The sequence below is a fragment of the Dreissena polymorpha genome, chromosome 14 (assembly GCF_020536995.1).
Source record: "Dreissena polymorpha isolate Duluth1 chromosome 14, UMN_Dpol_1.0, whole genome shotgun sequence".
NCBI classification, from domain to species: domain Eukaryota; kingdom Metazoa; phylum Mollusca; class Bivalvia; order Myida; family Dreissenidae; genus Dreissena; species Dreissena polymorpha.
The window spans coordinates 13,713,244-13,729,717 of NC_068368.1; the positions used below are offsets into that span (position 1 = coordinate 13,713,244).

The 16,474-nt window shown below is 35.0% G+C and overlaps 1 protein-coding gene and 1 long non-coding RNA gene across 3 annotated transcripts; both read right to left on the reverse strand.

The window, feature by feature from the left end:
- Positions 1 to 706: 706 nt before the first annotated feature.
- Positions 707 to 6,189, reverse strand: LOC127857898 (uncharacterized). Of its 2 annotated transcripts, XM_052394623.1 has the most exons (5): positions 5,879 to 6,189; positions 5,176 to 5,370; positions 4,172 to 4,413; positions 3,445 to 3,555; positions 707 to 2,991 (listed from the first exon to the last, which is right to left on the reverse strand). In XM_052394623.1, the coding sequence occupies exons 3-5, from the start codon at positions 4,370 to 4,372 to the stop codon at positions 2,860 to 2,862; spliced, it is 444 nt and encodes a 147-aa protein (XP_052250583.1). In that variant the 5' UTR covers positions 4,373 to 4,413; positions 5,176 to 5,370; positions 5,879 to 6,189; the 3' UTR covers positions 707 to 2,859. The 2 variants fall into 2 exon arrangements, with proteins under 2 accessions (XP_052250583.1, XP_052250582.1); XM_052394622.1 differs by lacking the exons at positions 5,176 to 5,370; positions 5,879 to 6,189 and adding an exon at positions 5,112 to 5,135.
- A 5,412-nt stretch (positions 6,190 to 11,601) lies between these two features.
- On the reverse strand, positions 11,602 to 14,342 carry LOC127857678 (uncharacterized). The gene is made up of 3 exons (XR_008038553.1): positions 14,149 to 14,342; positions 12,844 to 13,064; positions 11,602 to 11,713 (listed from the first exon to the last, which is right to left on the reverse strand). It is a non-coding gene; the product is annotated as an uncharacterized LOC127857678 (long non-coding RNA).
- Positions 14,343 to 16,474: the final 2,132 nt, after the last annotated feature.

A 16,474-nucleotide genomic window follows, 5' to 3' on the forward strand; every position in this document is an offset into this window, starting at 1 on the left:
GCGACCGTCTGATAGGCGGAGGGCCTCCGCACGATGCCCGACGAACGCCGGACGATGTTCGTTATGTTACACGTACAATGAATCCGGTGTCGGGCGCACGCCGGGCGATAACCGTTCGTTGATCGTCCGATCTTTTTTCGATCTCAACACGATTCCTTCCCAGGACCAATGTCGGGTAAAACAAACTGTGATATAAAAAATTCATCCGGACGCCACCCGATGCTACAAAATGACCCGATGTGATTGCGATCATCGGCCGGCGCCAGCCCGATGAGCGGAAAAAAAAGTTGGCCGCTGATCGGACGGTGATCGGTGTCTATCTGTGAATGAGGTTTTAAACTTTGTCACTCATCGGACGGCGGACGGCTCAAACGTGTCCAGTCTTCCCGATGCCTGGAGATCGGACACATCGGCCTGCGACCGGATTATTTGTGACTGAGGCATTATAAGCGCAGTAGGTTTGTACACGCGGTTCTCACATATGCGACCAGGGTTCAACCCTAATATAGGAAGCAAGTGAGTTTGGTTGCTTGTCTTTATATCGGAAGGTAGGGTTTCACCCGCGTATTAAACCCCAACCCCACAACACGAAACCACTCGAACATTGAAAATCGTTCAGTGAAAACTAGACAAAGCTGAACATAGCTTCGAAATAGACACACCGATTACTAGAACTGGTCGATAAAATAAACAAAACAAAGACAGATTTAAATTTAAAATCTCTTTAATAAACAAATAATAAACAATATACATGTAAACCAACAAAATATAGCACGGAATGTAGACCAATGTTAAAAATTCACATGAATAAATGAAAAATAAATGCATTGGCAAAATAATGTGACGGTCAATATTATACAACCTCATTAATTACAGGGGAAATACCGGTTATTTACATCGGGTATAAAATCAGACACATTCGATCTACGGAATGTGATACGTGAACGAGATCTATATTACACAACCAATAAACATACATATATTTAGCTGTAAAACATAATGGAACTCAGATCTGTCAATTATTGTAAATAAGTCATATCTAAACAGCTTATAGATGCTCTTGAACTATATAACTGCTTTTCATAAAATATACTATACAAAAAGTACTTAAATGTTATCTGTATGAAGTGAAGTTGTGAAGAAATGTATATACATAAATGTGGATAATGTCTGAACACTTGAAAAGCAGTGTAAAAGTAACATGGTTTTAAATGCGGATTTACACAATAATCAAATAATACAGTAACACTCCAAAGTTCAGCAACGGATAACAAACTGATTGTACTAACCGACTGACACATGTCCAATGGATATTTATAATATGACCAATTTGGACTTGAACACCATTATCAACAATAACTAAATCCAAAAACATGTAACCCTGAAAATAACGCAATAAGTTAAGAACAAGCACCTAAATGACTATGGTTGATATAACTAAACAATATATGCAAGTATAACATGCTTTTGAGTAACTTCTAAATGAACAAAACATGTTAAAAAGTGAAAATGCAACAACAACAAAATGCCATTGTATAGTTTTCAAATGCCATCAAACCGTTCACTTATTAGTTAGCGGTAATCTGTAATGTTTCGTACAAAGTGTTTTCTGACATCCTTTAAATTGAATGGCAATACTAACGCACTTTGGACCAGCTTTAGAGCCCCAAAACAAATCAAATACGATGGTCTTGAAATATGGTTGTTATTCCATACCAACACTTATATTCTAAATATAACCCTGATTCAATTTAAACATAACTGTACGGACAAATGTGGTATCCCCAAGAAACATGTACTTATTGAAAGATCCCATTTGTCAAATCCGATACGAACTCGCTAAATAAAGAATCCTTTTTTGCCGTACGTCATTAACAACTCGAAAACAATAGCTGTACTCTCTGATATCATCACTGTTGTTTCTTCATTATTTGATTAACAAACATATGAAGATTATATAGCATGCCTATTCACACGACTATATGAGTCAATGACCAAATGTGAATGAGATGATGATGACGATTTCGGACTATAACAATCTTATCAAATCTCGTGCGAGGATTTGTTGAGTGTATACTTAACTTTCCATAGGTCAATATGATCCCATACTCAATCAAACAAATGATCAAGTGGGCCAATTGTCATTAAACCTCCAATTAAAATCACTTGTTTCAACCATACAGTATGACCTCAACCGTAAATGATAATATAATAATTTCCATATTGCGGAGTGCATAATACTTGTCTTTGTCCACTTCATATTATATTTATTTTCCTATCGACATATTGTTTTAACCACAACTATTAATGAATCTAGCGACTTTTCGTATATATGGTATGACTTAAACCACTTATACTCCGTCATCGATATAAAGTAGCATTGTAGAAAAAAATTCAATGTATCCGTTTCGAACATCAGATTATAACAAGAACTAAAACAAGAATCTTCAGCATTTCCGTTGATGTCGTGTCCTCCTATGATTTCTGTGTTTCCTTTCTTTTCTACCTTTTTGCTTCCCTCCTTTTTGACTTTTGTCTCTTCGCCTTCCACCGTTTGGTCGCTTACTGCCTTTGGACTTCATAGAACCGCCATGATCACACGACAAAACATTACGCGCGGGCGAACAAGAATTTAGTTCGCAATTTTCTGTCGCAGCCGAAATTTTATCGAACCAACTCTGTATATGCGTGGTCTTATTTGCCGCATACGCGACGATTTTCAGCGCGTAATTTTTTCTATCCTTCTCATCATGCAGACAAAGTTTCTGTTCGTAGCGGCATAATTTCTTGCGGATATCCGGCACGCCAAGCATCCGACCAAAATGCCGAAACTTGCGCAATATGTTGCTGATGTCCCTCCTAATGATTGGTATCTCCTTGTCGACCTGGGTGGCGTGTTTCGCGTATTCGTCTGTGATCAGGTCGGGCACTACTTTCCAAATACCTGACGAGCACAACCAGTTCAGCATACTCTTTGTGAAACAAATATTCCTGAAAAATTGAAACGCAAACTTGATAAGCGGAGTGAATATCTAGGACAACACATAACGCATATGCATGAAGCCCCGATTTCCCACTGTGCGATTAAATACAAATTGTGAAAGCCTGAGTGAAGCTAAAACATAGCTTCTTATTTTTTTACATAAAAGAAACCTTAGTTAATAACGGATCACCAATCAAAGTACTTACACGGGCTTTCAAAAACAAAAATGTTAAAAATAGAATGCCAAGTAATCATAATGATTAGCCCATACTTCGAAAGCATTGTTTGCCTGCCTTATAATCAGGAAGGAGGGGTTGGGGATATACATAGTTCGTAATTTTTAGGAATGAGTTGATGAAGAATTAAACTTCGAATACAAAGTTCTGACACTGAACGGTTATTAAACACTTTAGTTCTTACTATCGTCATTGTTTGTAATAAAAAGATGATTGTGTACTTACCACGTTATTTTTTCTGGCCAACATCCGCGATATGTTCTCGTCTGCTTCTGCGTCTTCAAGGGCAGGGATGGAAATGAAATGCGCCTCTGCGTCCATGTTATAGACGTCGTGCTGTAAGAAATAGGCAACTTTATCTAGTCGGGTCTAAACGTTTAATTGAATCGCGCAGTGGGGAAAAGGGGGTTAATGCATGTGCGTAAAGTGTCGTCCCAGATTAGCCTGCGCAGTCCGCACATATGTTTTAATGAAATTCTTTTTAAATGAAGTCTCTTCTTAGCGGAATCCATTTAGAGGCGGATATTGACGTCCCTCTTTAGACTGTGTGAAAATCAAAAGCTTACTTGGGAATACACTTTCGGCACATGAATTAAACCCCGTATTGCCAACGCACGTTTTAACACATTAACATAAGTTATATCGGCTGTTTTTATTATTTAAGTTATTTCCACTCAATTACATATCAAACGCTTCATTATCGATTAACATTTGTACTTCAACAGTTAATTTTCGGGTCCACAAAGGGTTGATTTTTAGAGATCATGTATGTAAACATAATTTATTTGGATCATTTGCATGAACATTTTGTTTGTATGGTTTCATCAAAACGATAGAATGAAGACATTGTGAAATATTATTAATTATTATATATGTATATATAAATTACATATACGATTTAATAATAGTGTATAATATTAGAGTAAATGTCCAACACACAACTATCACATACCAAGCTATTCGAAAGCGACGATATCTTCAATCTAGTTTCAAACATATCGTCAACAATGCCTTCCTTATACTCTTCGATCACATCGGTTATCTTTGGAAACTTCGTATCCGAATCTGAAACCAGTCCGCAAGCCGGTTCTTTTGCGCTCCTGCACAACTTCTTTGATAATTTGATCGTGAATGTTTTTGTCTTCCGGCCCATTGCTGTCGGAAGCAAAAGAACGCTTGCGCATGCCACTATTTCTGAAAAAAAAACACACGATTTAAGATGTAAAATAGTAGACAAAACATTGGTATGTAGTTGTAAAAAATCAAATGCTAATTGGGATAATCGCCCATATCGTGCACTGCGCTGGAATAATTTCTAAATATACTTGTTCGACAAAACTATCAAGCATAAACATTTTCATTTTAAACGTGATGAAGCCTGAAATAATAGCTGGAAATTAATACAATTTGTAAACATTATTCAAGCCATCGTTCCCTACTGCTAAATATGTCCGTCGGCGATACAATGTCAAAACAAAAAAAAATACAAAAATATATCGTTAATAATAACATCACAAACCTTTGTATTGCAAGTTAGTATTATAATACTTATATCGTAGAATCACTAGTCGTAGTAAATCAATAGCAAAACTGTTGCTTAATTATAGAAAGACTATAGCAGTGTTTACAATCTACATGATATACATCATAATAAATAGCAATAATAATCATCGATATACATTATTATTAACGTAGCCGTTAAAGTAACAGGCATTATATCACCACCAAAACTACCATATAATGATGTAATGTCGACGGCAAAACACGCACGTGCTTATATTTGATGTGCCTATGTTATAAGGAAATCTTCATTTGTATACAAAGAAATATACTATTACTATAGTTTAAAAGAATGCATATTAATTAATAGAACAAGTCAATATAGCACTTACTAATAACAGTCCACATGGTTGCAATCTATTAAACAAAATCATGTCTTACTATCACTTTACTTACAATATATCGTCCATTCTTGGATATTCCATATGAGTCCTATCCATTCTTTGATACTTTCGTCATTTTTTTGCGGGAGTTTGATGTTCTGCAGAGTCAAAGCTATTCTCCCATTGGATAAGAATAATACAGGAATAGAATCGCGCTTTGCGGGAAACCCGCCATCAAAGACAACCAATCCGAATGCTCAATTTTATTCTATAAATAGAGTAAGAAAAAGTCCTGTGTAACCTAAAAATACGCTCCCCCGCGTTTTTAATAGTTGCCTCATTTAAGCGATGTAAAGCCTCAATCATTAAATATATGCTTGCATAGTTATAGAGGATGTTGAAATCGATTAAAACGTTACAGAAACGTTATCAGGACTGAACAACAAGAAAGTTAATATAGCTCAGTTTTTGAATATGAGAGTGTTGTTATTGAAACAGAAAGTAGAAAGCGATGTTAACAAAAATCGCGGAATCTTTTCAAATTCTTATAAAAAACAATTTAGTTTGGTTCAGTTTTGATTGAAGTTGAATAAAGTCGTGATGTTTTTTAAATTTTAAAATATAAATTATACTGCTAATGTGCTTTACAAAAATACGTTAATCTATCGTTTACCCAAATTGTTCTCTGATAACGGAAAGCCTATAACAAGCTTTAAATAAACCCATCAGTCACACAATCAATAACAATATATTTGTTGTATGAATTAAATCGTTACTTTTCTACTTTATTTCCCAAAACTGTTGATTTGAATCAACATTTATCTCCATCACAAAATAGAGCAACACAATCGTACATTTGGTTAGTGGAAATCGAAAGTAGACCTCTCCAATCAACGGAGCGTAGAATGGCCTTGACTGACATTTACTTACAAGTGCGTTTAAATCAGTATTAAAGGGGCCTTTTCACAGATTTTGGCATGTTTTGAAGTTTGTCATTGAATGCTTTATATTGATAAATGTTAAGATTGGATATAAAAAGCTCCAGTACAAAATAAAGAATAAAATTTAAAAAAAGAAGAAAAGGTAACCTTTAGCAGGGCTCGAACCACTGACCCCTGGAATCATGGAGTAAAAATGTTTCTCGCTTAGACCACTCGGCCATCCTTTCGAATACAATAACTGGTGTTTTTTATACTTCATATAACCAATCCTCGTAGTTTCGCAAAATATAACGACAACTACAGAACTCTCCAAATTATTAATTCGTTTCGCGTTGCAACGCTTTATAATTTTCGTGTTTTTAAATCGTCCAAAGATACATTTAATGGCTATTTTAGGGCATGGTAAATGTTCAGTATTACTGTTTCCTCACAAATATCATAACTTAAACGAAAATTTGCGAATCTGAAACAATATTTTTCAATTTTGTCAATTTACCCAAACGTGAAAAGGCCCCTTTAATAGCATTAGAAAAGGAGTGATAATCAATGTATATTAATCATTATTAAGAGACTAACTATTAAGAACGATTAAGAATCGTTGGGGTATAACAAATCCAAATAAGATATAACATGAAAACGAAAGATAGCAATGCGAAAATGATACAGTCTTTATCAAGAATGACGGTTTGTCATTTTCAGAAAATGAATGATTCACGCGCGTTTTGTTTATTGTTAATGCATACAGCCCCATTCAAAACAAGAAGCAAGCTTGAGAGTTTCAGTGTTTTAAGCTAAACCTTTCCTAATATGTTTCACTATTTTTAAATGCGTTAACAAAACCCAAGTTGAAAGAAATATTTGATATCGATATCCTTAGAACCTTTTGTCATATTTGATTTGCGTATAGGTAGACTGCCAAACAATGTTTTTAAATATTCGACCGGGTTTACATACACTTCAAAGTAACCGAATGCCAATAACCGACGACAATCGATAAAGGTGTAAGATCATAAGAGCACCGAGATTAAAGGAATCCCTCGCTTGACTCATTAACGCGTTGACCGTAAGGTTAAGTCAACGTGGCGATAGCGAGGTAGGAGCTGTATTTTTCCAGTGGTCACAATATCTGACCACCGGTTTTTCCATCGGTTATTCCCGCCGCCTCCACCTCCTCCCTCATACACTCTCACTCTCATTTATGAAAGGCCACGCGGTTATTTGTTATAATTGTTACAGTCAATAATCGAATATGCGCTAGGCTGTGGGACTGCCTTAAGTTGCTAAATTGCTCCAGTGTTTCTTGTTTAATTAAGTCGTGTGCATGGTACGACACGTGTCTTGTATTATACAGGCTTTTATCTGTATACGTCTGAATAAACTTTCTGTCTGTCCGTCCGTCCATCCGTCCGTCGGTCTGTCGGTCGTTCTGTCCGTCCGGATGTCTGTCTGTTTGTTTGTCTGTCAGTTTGCATGTCTGTATCCCACATGTGTCTACCAAAACAAAACCAATTACAACGTAATTATTTCGGTGATGATACGTCTTTCTGTCTGTATGTCGAATGCTCAAATCATTACATCATCGATTTCGATGCTTGGTTTTGTCTTCTAATCTATCCTTTATAAATGATTTTCTGTTCACTATGCGAATAAATGCGCGCAATACTACTCTGTCTCACTTTATTTATTTGGGGAAAAAAGAGTGAAAATATGGGGAAAATATTTTATTTTAAAAGTATCTTTCTTATAAAAATACAAAAACAACCTCTGTATTACAATTGCTAAGTACATTCTATTGTAAATTAAAAATAAAACAGACAAGATAAATGCGTTCTGAACACAGAGTATTAGTAAAAATACGAGTATAATATTTTTTTGTTATATTTGTACAAAACATAATTTCTATGAGCTAGTTCAGTAATAGTATAAAACGATACTTCAATAAAACAAAATGAGCCTCGTCCTGTGGAAACTGGACACAATGCATGTGCGTAAAGTTTTAACCCATTTATGCCCAGTGGACTCTCCCATCCTTGTAAATTGGATCAATTTATTTCCAAAATTAGGGATGTCTAGTATATTTATTTCTATATTTAGAATATTACTTACTACAATTCCTTTAAGCAAACAGCGTAGACCCAGATGAGACGCCGCATCATGCGGCGTCTCATCTGGGTCTAAGCTGTTTGCAATGTCCTTTTTTCAGGACGCTAGGCATGAATGGGTTAATCCAGATTAGCCTGTGCAGTCCACTCACGCTAATCAGGGACGACACCTTCCGTCTTCACCGACTTTTCGTTTACAATATACATCATGTAAGTGAAATATTCCACAAACCGGAACGTGTCCTCCCTGATTAGTATTTCCGGACTGAACAGGCTAATCTCACTTGACTCATATGTTTTAAGCCCAGTTTTCCCAGAACGAGGCTTCAATAATAATTGTTAAACATTTCGTAAACAATGCCGAACAAAAAATAAGCCTGATAACAAGATTAAGCAAAATACAATGTAAAACATATATAAATGTTTAAGAATTAATTTTTCAGTTGTATATCTTTAAAAAATCAACACTGTGTGTTTACTGTACACGCGAAAAACGAAAACAATACAGTAACAGCGTATAAAAGGGTTGAAAGTTCACGGGGAACATAGAAATCCACTCAATGTGTTCATGTGAATACGGTTTCGTTTTATACTATTACTAAGTCGACGTAAACCTAACAAAATTCAACGTGTATACTTGTAAGTGTGTAAATGCGTAAACAAATGGTCGAAATGCAAGCAAAATCAGAAATAACAACAGCAACAACAATAATGATGACATGGGTAACAACAGGTCAGTTAAAAAGCTAATACAAACCAATAAAAATATGTTTCATTGCAAAATTGATTCCTCATATTGATTACTAAAACAACGTAGCATTATAAATATCTTATTTACAATATTTTACAAACACTTATTTTAAGAAAATGATATAATTTGGGACGTTTAAGTGCTAGATGAGCGATTTAAGTTCAATCTAATAATTATGACAAGATACGTTAACAAGTGGTTTACATAAATAAAATGATGATTTTAAAGTCTATAATGTATCTAAAAAACAACCTTTGTAACATTTCAATTTTAAAAAACTGAAACTGTAAATAGCGATCGTTTTCGTTACATATTTAACAGAGGCATCCTGAACATACATCTACACATTACTGTGCCATAATTTATTTTCGTTATCCTAAAATAAAGATAAAACAACCAATAAAACTATGTTTAACTTTTTACACTATAAAGTTTATAAAACACATATCCAAAATATAGGCAGGATAAATGCCTTTAAAAAGCAACATATATCCATAGCAATAGCTAAAGAAATAGTCGTATTAATTATTCAGTAAACATAACTGTTGGCTTAAAATGATCTATGCCCTAACAATAATTAAATAATTTACATCTACAAACTTGCAACCAAAATTGTTGCCCACAAATGCATTTGAACTAGCCATAGCTGCTTCGAAAATCACGACAGCAAATGCTATACAATCTTATGTTAATATTTAAGTTTTGAATACCAAATACCAACATGTGTGATAGGTAAAATATATAAAATGCATCAAATTTGAACGAACTCATTAGACCTTCACTGAAACATAAGCTCCATGGATCAGCAAACTGATCCGGGTCGTGTTCATAACACTACTGTTTATTTATTATCGGCACATATTCCATTATCCGAGAAACTCCCTGCAATGCTCGATCCTTTCAAAACATGTTCAAATAATGCTTCTAACGATTTAACCCATTTATGCCTAGTAGACTCTCCCCATCCTTCTAAATTAGATCAATTTATTTTCAAAATTAGGGATGTCAAGTATATTTATTCCTATATTTAGAATATTTGTTACATAAATTCCTTTCAGCAAACAGCGCAGACCCTGATGAGACGCCGCGGCGTCTCATCTGGGTCTACGCTGTTTGCAAAGGCCTTTTTTTTATAGACGCTAGGCATAATGAGTTAACATACACATAATAACACCGGTGAAAACATATTCACTGTGCGGATACGATGACCAGCGAGTTCATTTTATTACCAATTGATTCCAATAGGGAATGTTGAGATCAAAACGAGATACCTCAATTACTCGCTCAAAGCCTTCGGCTTGAAAGCTAATCATTCAACTCACTTTTATTATTTTCTTCCTTCATTCTTTGGCCGCTTGTGCTCTTTTCGACACAGTTGTCGTTCCTTTTGAGGCATACCCTTGCATTTGTCCACCGTGCTGGTACCTTTTGTACGATCTTTTCCTTTCGATTTTCCTTTTTTGGTTTTCTTATTACCTCTCCTTTTCTTTGATGAATTCGTCTCGTTTTCGTGGACAGGACTGTCGTCCTTGTCCTCGCGTTTTGATGCCTTCGTAGCCGGACACGACAAAACGAGTTTTTTTGGCGAACATTTTTTGAGCGAGCACTCGCGGGTCATGTCTTGTAGTGTGTCTAACGTCTCGTTCGTTCTGGTTAGAATCTCCTTGGCATGAGTCATGATGCGTAGTACGTGATCTTTCCGATCGGAGTCGTTCTCAAGAGTTACTGTCATGCGCGCACTGACACATTCCTTTCTTGATGTTTTTCACACCAGTCAAGATCATTAGGTCGACAAACTTGCACAGTATTCTGTGTATTTTGACCGTAAAACTGTCACTTCTCTTTTGAACCTCCGAAATGACAGTTTCCTCTGTGACCGTGTTGGACAGAATGCCGGGAACAAGATCGACGTATGCGGAAAGAACCATCAGTTGGGCGTATGTCTTGTGCAACATCTGCTCCTAGAAAATCGTTATGGAAACAACGTTGATTTAAACAAAGCATTTTAGAAAATTCGTGAGACTAGTATCAAATTAAAAAGTAAATGTATAAGATTTATAGCGATCATACTAAAAATCAGTATTATTCATTGAGCAGTAATTTTCTTTTATTTCGTGGATTGACCGATCCATAAACTTATCACAAACACGTCGGAGAACAACAGGCGCAAATTCCTCATTAAATGAGTCGCTATCTGAGAAAACTGGGCTTAATGCACTTTACGCACATGCATTAAGCCCCGTTTTCTCAGAACGCATCTCATTTCATTGTGAACTCAGGACGAATGTACGTGTCCACGAAAATTTATATTTGAAAAAAAACAATAACATAATTTCATGAATACTAGTAGAATACTAATGCTTTTAATATCTATTAAGAGTCGCACTAAGAACTTTTCTAGAATATATAGTATTGAAGCTTCACTTAATTTTTTTGCACATGAGATCGAACTCCAAAAAAATGAATCCTTTCAAATTAATTTACATTCAAGTGCTTTGTAGCTTTTTGTCTTCTGTGAGCTTGTTTGAGCCGTAAAGTGTCTACACTTGGAAAAAAAACTGTTAACTTTGAAAATTCTAAGATCAATTTCTTTTAAACAGCCTCCCCCACTCCTTTCCCCTGACTCAATTTTAAAAAGTTCCCGTAAAACACCTAAACAAAATATTGGCTTTACGATCTAGTTAAATCGTGGTATTTTGCACATACCATGGGCGACCTCCGGCCTATGTTCTTTCGTGTGCACGTCCAGTTCTCGACATCCGCCAGCCTCTGTATGATGATGGGCGGGTTTATCTCGTCAGCGTTATGCAAGTGGTGCTGATATATCAAAGGTTAGGCAAAATTTTAAATAAGCTTCGTTCTGTAAATCCTGGCTTAATTCAAATTAATTAAAAATTGATTGATTAAAATAAATTAATTCTGGGATGACACTTAAAGCACATGCATTAAGCCCTGTTTTCCCAGACGGAGGCTCATAGGTGTTTTGTTTCCATAGGCAAAGCCAGATAATTCAGGGTAGGCGATACTTTTTTTTTTTTTAAGTTTTGAATGAACGCATGTCATTCACCCTCTAATAAGAATGTTCAAAGAGATAAAGCTTCAAAATATCAAATGAAGCAACAATTATCGAACCTGAAATACCCACCCCCCCCCCCCAAAAAAAAAAATAAATAAATAAATTTAATAACAAGAAAACAAACTACAACAAAAACAACAACAACAACAACAACAACAACAACAAACAAACAGGATCGTTGCGAAAAATATGAATCGGTCGGCACAGTGGCAACAATAAACTTTTATTTCACGCCTGAAAGTTTGTATCTATCGTTCAATGACAATTAATGCTATACAAAACAGCCCCTGTCCAACAAAAGCACATTTAATGTATCAAAGATAATGAAAGAATATCATGTATATCACTGGAAACTTTTTCGTTTATAAAGTCACTTTATATTGTTTAACGATTGAGGTGAATTTCTTGTTCAACATAAGTCGTAAATAAATATTTAAAAAAAACGCACACACACGCTCACAGTATAAAGTAATGGTTTTGGACTGGAAAATCATTTTTATGAAAAGAGGAACGCGTTATAATTGATTAAAAAAAACTGTCACATCTCTTATGCTGTTATCGTGGGTTAAAACAAAAATACAAAAATCGGAAATATGATGCCTTTTTAAGTGTAAACTAAACAATAACACGCTTTTCGGTTTGAAATTTAGTATAATAATTATATATTTGCATACGATATCAAAGTATTATCTTGTGGTAATAATAATTCATTTTTGTAGACATTTTTGTCGTTGAAGCTGAAGTAACAGATGTTGTTGCGATCGATAACGGAAATTCGCGATGCAAAAAGCGATTTTACACGAACACGACCGAGTTCTTCCGGAAAAAATAGAACGCTTATTAAAACTAGCTTTACAAAAAAGTTTCTTACCAGATCATCCGAAGTCCTCGAGACATTGTTGTAAAGTTCGTGCAAATCATCCCGGATGTTGGCTTTCAACGCGTTGAATCTTTCGTGCAAGTCCGGACATATGTTGTTGGAAAGCTGGGAACCGGGACATTTCCGGCAATGTCCGTTGGTTAACTGCAATTTATACTCGTGGGCATTCGCATTGGCGCAGCATATCGTAAGTAGGAGACCTCTGGTTATGTCTGCGAACAAAACAAACGTGTATGGGTGCGAACAGAAAAGACGATCTATGTCTGAGCAAGGAAAAAATTAATGTCTAAGAAACAAATATGCGCCTTTTAATTTCATTCCTAATAATCATTTCCATCAAAACCTAGATATAACTGTTTTTTTGTTTTCATTTTTCATTGTGGTACTTGACGAGCGGTGAGATGCTTTCAAAAATATTCAAATTAGATTGAATTCAGACGAGCTTAAATGTTTTTCTCAAATATATAAGTTTGAATATTTTACATACTTTGTTTCATAAAAGAAGATGAGGTTGTTAATAACTAACATATCAACGATTATTTAATTTGAACGTTTTCTTGTTGTTGCGAGAAAACTAATTTTGATAGCAATATCAACCATATGATCATAATGTTATTGCTATACAGAATTTATCACCCGCTTGTTTACTTATTACTCACATATGATTTGTTTCTTTATATTTTAACATCTTAATAAACTAAATTTGATAATAAATATAAAACATTTGAACTCAATGTCTGACAAAAAAATAAGTAAACAGTTTATTACGAGTTTGGTCTCCAAAACATCCACTGTAAAATTTGTGTTTAAGCGAAATATTTTGAATGAATGAATGAATAGTCGGGTTTTACAACCCTCAATAACATCATTTCTAAAATAATAAATAATAAAGATCCCTATTTATCTTTATATATTCGCCGCGCAAAGTGAACACGTATTTCATGCCTTTCGGTGTAAAAAAACAACATTATATAATCCCAACCTCCCCGTGAACAAAAATTAATAAAAATGTACATTAATTTACTTGAACAGATTTGACTATCTTTAAATCAGGGACGACACTTTCCGAATAAACTGGATTTTCGTTTAGAAGAGACTTCCTTTAAACGAATACTTCCATTACAGCGGAAAGAGTCTTCTCCGATAAGCCTGTGTGGACGGCACAGGCTAATCTGGGATAACATTATACACTCATGAATTAAGTCCGCCTTTCCCAGAACGAGGCTCAAGTATACTAGAGATGTTTACCGGCTAGATTGACCATTGCTGCAAAGTAGCTCCGTAATGTAAACATACCTTGTTTCTTTACAGAAGTCTTTTTATGGTTGAATTCTAAAAACTTTCCAAAGCATGTAAGTCATGAGAGATTCCAAACTTAGTTAAATCCAAAGTCCCAATAAAGTATATCGCATCCGAAATTGGTATTTAAACTTTGATTGGCTTTCAGTAAAAAAAAGCTATCCCTTCGCCTACACTGTCAGAAAGCCTAGTTTCTCTTTCTTCGATAACCGTAAAAGTATAAAATACCAACCGTGAATCGAACTTTTTTTGATGTTATCAATAGGTTTATAAAAGCCTTGAAAGAATCGATGTATTTACGAATGAAGTTTACGCCGATTAAATTCGCTTCGCTGACACATTCACGGATAAATGACGCTTGTTCTTTCAGGATTCCCGCTTTAACCGCGTAAAAGGTCGAGATAATGAGCGTAAAATATGATAATTTCTTTATTTCTATTCCTATTTTAATTTCCGTTCGGTGTTAACAAAGTCTGCATGAGGTAACTTGTTCAAGAATGTGTGTCAACATTATTGACTCAGGACTTCTAACGTCTTCTAAATGGCATTAACTTTTCATGAAATTTTTATTGGTCAGTCGCTATTTAGTCAGAGGGTAGTCTAGAGACGATTTAATCAGACTGTAATATATATGAAAGTATGTCGAGTACACTTTAATTGCAGATATAGTTGAATAATAATTTTAAAAAATCCGTGACTCATGTTGGCTTTATTCCGCCGTATCGCTCTGGTTTTTTTTTCTGGCGTTTTGATTGGTTTGAAAGGCTAAAACACACTTTAACGACATCACATTTATGTTTGCGGTTTGGCTTTTTTGGAAGGACGACATACCGACAATGTGTTTTATAGAAATCAGCTACTACAGTGCTTCGTTGTTTCCTTATGTTTGATAACAATTCTGTCAAATTCACGTGTAACCAACAATGCACATGCAACCTGGTTGTTTGCAGTGCATGCAGACACTGGTTCAATCTCGTTGTGATGTATTTCGTTTTTCAACGCCTGTAAACACTAACTCCATTTTAATGGTTTCACTATTTCAATTGAAGTTTACTTTCTTTGAAGCACTGGCTGTAACTTTCTCTAAATGTTCATGAACACAAATGAAAATATGTTTTCGATGGTATTACATAGAAGAACATAACTCGTTTGCCATATATCGTTATTCACGGATATTTTGCATCTTCGTGCGCGTTATTTCGAAAATCTATATCGAGGACCACTGTTCAATGTTTAATAGCATATATTAAACCATTGGGTATTGTAGATTATAAAAAGCAGGATTGCCAGAAGCTGCTTAAGTAATATAAATGCTAAATATCAATTAATATTTCGCAAAAGATTTCGTGAAATCAAATTGACCCATAATAGTCAGTGTTCCTTATAGAAATAGCCAAAATGTCAACGTTAGATGTGGTATGGAAATATAGATTTGACGATATACAAAATGCTCGTTTTGATTTTATGTTCGACAATATATTCCATGTTAATTTCCCGCCACGATATCCGAACATTTACGAGCTATCGCAAGACTGGACTCGGGCAGCGTCAGAAGAACTACATTTGTGTTATGTATTTTGACTTTCAGTTTATACTTCTCACCCCGGAGAATTGTTTGAGCTTTCTTTGTAGAGGAACGCATCAAATTAATATTAATTAATCCCCACCCCTCTAACGAAGATTGACAGGGCTTATATAGTAATAACGCTGTCGGTCGATATTCCATATTTTTGTTAGTTTGGTTTGTTGGTCTGTCCGCATTAAATGATATAAGTTTATGATGAAAACTACTTCTAAATTTCACAAGCGATTAAATAAAAACTTGATAGGCCATCACAATGTGTGAAAATACGAGACACCTGTGTCATACCCACATGTTCATCAGTGACGTGCCTTTAAACTTATACAAATTTAATGTCAGAAGCAGATAACATTCTTTATTTGTGAAGCAAAGTACTTCTACACTTCTCAAGTGATTGAATCGAAATTCAAAATATGTCGTAAATTGAAAGGTAGATGTGCACTAAAAATGTTCAACACGCGCATCGATCCGCAAAAATGTGATGCATGTATGTGCCCTTGACATGAATCCATCTGTTGTTAAAGTGAGTATGCACGATTTTGTCACATATTCATGAATTTATATAAAATGTGCAATAAACTTATTATACATATATTTCAATATAAATTAAAATAAAATTAAAAAAGAAGAACCTTTGTCGAAAAATGCGAAATAAGGCAGATATTAAATCTATCTATTCATACGACACACGAACACTAACTCCGATCCTAATAAAAAGACGAATGCTTCGGTTATTGTATG

Coding starts and splice junctions, on each gene's coding strand:
- LOC127857898 (XM_052394622.1), bottom strand. Junction 3,556..4,171: donor CGTCGCTTTCGAATAGCTTG/GTATGTGATAGT, acceptor TATTTCTTACAG/CACGACGTCTATAACATGGA. Junction 2,992..3,444: donor TGGCCAGAAAAAATAACGTG/GTAAGTACACAA, acceptor TCAATTTTTCAG/GAATATTTGTTTCACAAAGA.